This window comes from Montipora capricornis, chromosome 6 (assembly GCF_036669925.1).
Source record: "Montipora capricornis isolate CH-2021 chromosome 6, ASM3666992v2, whole genome shotgun sequence".
Lineage (NCBI taxonomy): Eukaryota > Metazoa > Cnidaria > Anthozoa > Scleractinia > Acroporidae > Montipora > Montipora capricornis.
In genome coordinates, this window is record NC_090888.1 from 31,261,466 (window position 1) to 31,264,041 (window position 2,576).

General features: G+C 40.9%; 1 protein-coding gene across 1 annotated transcript; it reads right to left on the reverse strand.

The window, feature by feature from the left end:
- Positions 1–576: 576 nt before the first annotated feature.
- LOC138053637 (uncharacterized) lies at positions 577–2,351 on the reverse strand. The gene is made up of 3 exons (XM_068900233.1): positions 1,999–2,351; positions 1,352–1,693; positions 577–1,105 (listed from the first exon to the last, which is right to left on the reverse strand). Exons 1-3 carry the CDS (start codon positions 2,349–2,351, stop codon positions 577–579), a joined length of 1,224 nt encoding a protein of 407 aa, XP_068756334.1.
- Positions 2,352–2,576: the final 225 nt, after the last annotated feature.

A 2,576-nucleotide genomic window follows, 5' to 3' on the forward strand; every position in this document is an offset into this window, starting at 1 on the left:
TTCACTACCGCAACATGCAACTAAGCAGCACGTCTTTTGAAATATATCACTTAAGGCCAAAGTAGGGGTAGAACTCGTGCAAAGGCGACTTGCAACGTTACCCATGGTTGTGTTACAAATGACAAATGTAACTTGATCCATCTGTCTTTTATCCCTTCCCATAACAATAACCATGGTTATTTTAAAATGTGTCCAGTCATCCACCATGAAGAATGGTAACGTGATTGATAGGTATTGCATAAGCTTAGGTGAAATGTGTATTGCTCTCTCAGAGGTGCGTTACTTCGAGCCATATAGGCATACAAGCTCAACAGTCTACCCCAAAGTATTGTTCCTATGTCTTTCAAAACATCAGGCCAAATCCAAGAGGAAACGATGGGGAAAACGGTAAGGGGTACAAGTGTTTGAGCGCAACCGCTCACCAGAAAAAAATGAAGTCTGTTCATATTCACAGTCCAGTGCAAAATGAGTGGTAGATGGCCTCCAAACCTCCCCTTATAGCAATCCCTAGCCTCCACAGATTAAGCATGTCAGAATGTAGACTCAGATGTCCAATCATAGGCAATAATGCTGGATTCAATGATACCCATAAGGTAATGTTGTGGAGCCGTGAACAACTCTCTTGTCATACATGAGTTTGTATTTCTTCTTTAAGTTAACAGTGTGTATTGTTTTCGTTTTCCCACCTCGTTTCATGAAATGTGGATTCTCGAGGAAGATGGGTTGTTGATTAGGATTGCAGACATGTTCGCACATGGTTGAGAAATTCAGTTTTTGCAATCCCCTGAAGTTTAGGGTGAATCCTCTGACTTTGCAGGTGGTTTTAACGTTCTTGGTTTGGTAGGCATAATTCTTTGGACCACTGGACACAAAGGTCGTGATGTAATCATTATGGTCCAATTTGTTAGTTAACTCACCGAGATAGTCACCAAGGGCTGGCATCCAATCATCGGGTTCACTTGTAAAGATAACAGAATCTGTGTCAAAATACAGAACCCTTGTTTGAAGACGTTCTAGTACAGAATGGAGTTTGAGTCTTGCATGTGCGATAGTGAAAGCTGTGATGACAACATTCGTCTTATCTGATCCTGATACGAATCCTTCCCTATGAGTATAATAAACTTCTATGCACTCATCATTAACAAACTGAATGTTTTTAACCCACGTTGACTGACAGGTGAGGAGTCGAAAGTAGTGTTCTGGATCCTTGACTAGCTCCACTTATCATGCTGTCCAAATTTTCCCCCTTTAAAAGAAGAAAAAAAAAAACCATAGTTTAGTTTATTGAAACCAAGAAGAGTCATTTTTAAACTGAAGGAAATGATACTTACAAAAGGAATTCAACATCTACTTGGCGAGTGAGCATAATCCAGGGTTCTTCTTAACCTTTCCATACTCCAACTTGATCCCTTCTTTCTGTTCATACTCTGTGATATACTGTTGTTTTTGAGCTTCTGTCTCACACCAGGAAGGCCAAACGCTCGCCTCTTGTTTGATTTTAAGGAAAGTATCGATGTACCCAATGGAAAGTTTAGACGACTTCTGAGGAAAATGCCATATCTCTATCATTCGAACCATGTGATATCCCAACTCCAACGCCTTATTAATCTCAATGGAACACCAGGTTCCAGAAAGAATACGCTCTTCTTTCTTATATTGACAAGGGCTTTGTTGCAGAGTTTCAGCACATGTTCTACAAAGAGGAAACATCACTTTTTCATTGGCACGGTAGGGTAACAGGATGAGACAGAAAGGTAGGTGGAAGGATGTCACACTTGATCAGCCCAAAGAACTCGCGAGGTAAATGATTGATTAAAGCTTCACTTGTTAAAATTTCAGGATGCTGGATCGGAATTTCGCAGTACTTAGTTCTCCATGGGTATAAGGATGTAAAGTCAACGTAATGGATCTTCTCATTCTCGTTCACGTGCTTGTAAAGACAGACGGCATTGGTACGTCCTTCGAAGAATGCGTGATGAGGCTCAGGGCGTGTCAAACTTGAGGCTTTCAATAAAGGACTTCATCTCTATGTTCGTGGTCAATTCTTGTTTAAATTCGCATTCCCATTTCCCTTCTACCTGGAATCCAAGCTTCTTGAAACGTTCAATTTTGCAAATGGTACCCTCAAGAAGGTCTTCCATACGCGTGTCGTTCACAGTATTAACTGTGTCAGGTAGATAACATTTGTCACAACCATGCCACAGGCACCCCATGAATTCATAGATGGTTTTTTTGGCGAGATCATAACCATCAACATAGGTGTTATCTATGCATTGTTCACCCCCATTTAGAGCGTGCAGAATGCGGTCACCTTTTTGATGATGACTCCAGGACAGCCATTGAAGAGCCATGACAGAGTATTTTCGGGCTGGTTGATAACCTTGAACAAGAATAAGACCGATTGTGTTTTCTTGAAGGAATTCTTGTCGGAAACTCGGTTACAGGCACTTGCAATGGTAACACAGTGTTTGAATGGATCAAGGTTGCAGACTTCTTCCATCAACTGTTTAAATTGTAAGCAACATCGCCTCAGAATGTGCACATCACTACGACAATATTCTTCTATTTCCATTTCA

Bases quoted from the DNA above. Each gene is read 5' to 3' on its own strand.
- LOC138053637 (XM_068900233.1), bottom strand. From the start codon at position 2,351: ATGGCTCTTCAATGGCTGTCCTGGAGTCATCATCAAAAAGGTGACCGC. The intron at 1,694-1,998 runs GTTTGACACGCC...TCCTCTTTGTAG, and splicing joins TCCTTTATTGAAAGCCTCAA to AACATGTGCTGAAACTCTGC. The intron at 1,106-1,351 runs GTAGATGTTGAA...TTATACTCATAG, and splicing joins GGATTATGCTCACTCGCCAA to GGAAGGATTCGTATCAGGAT.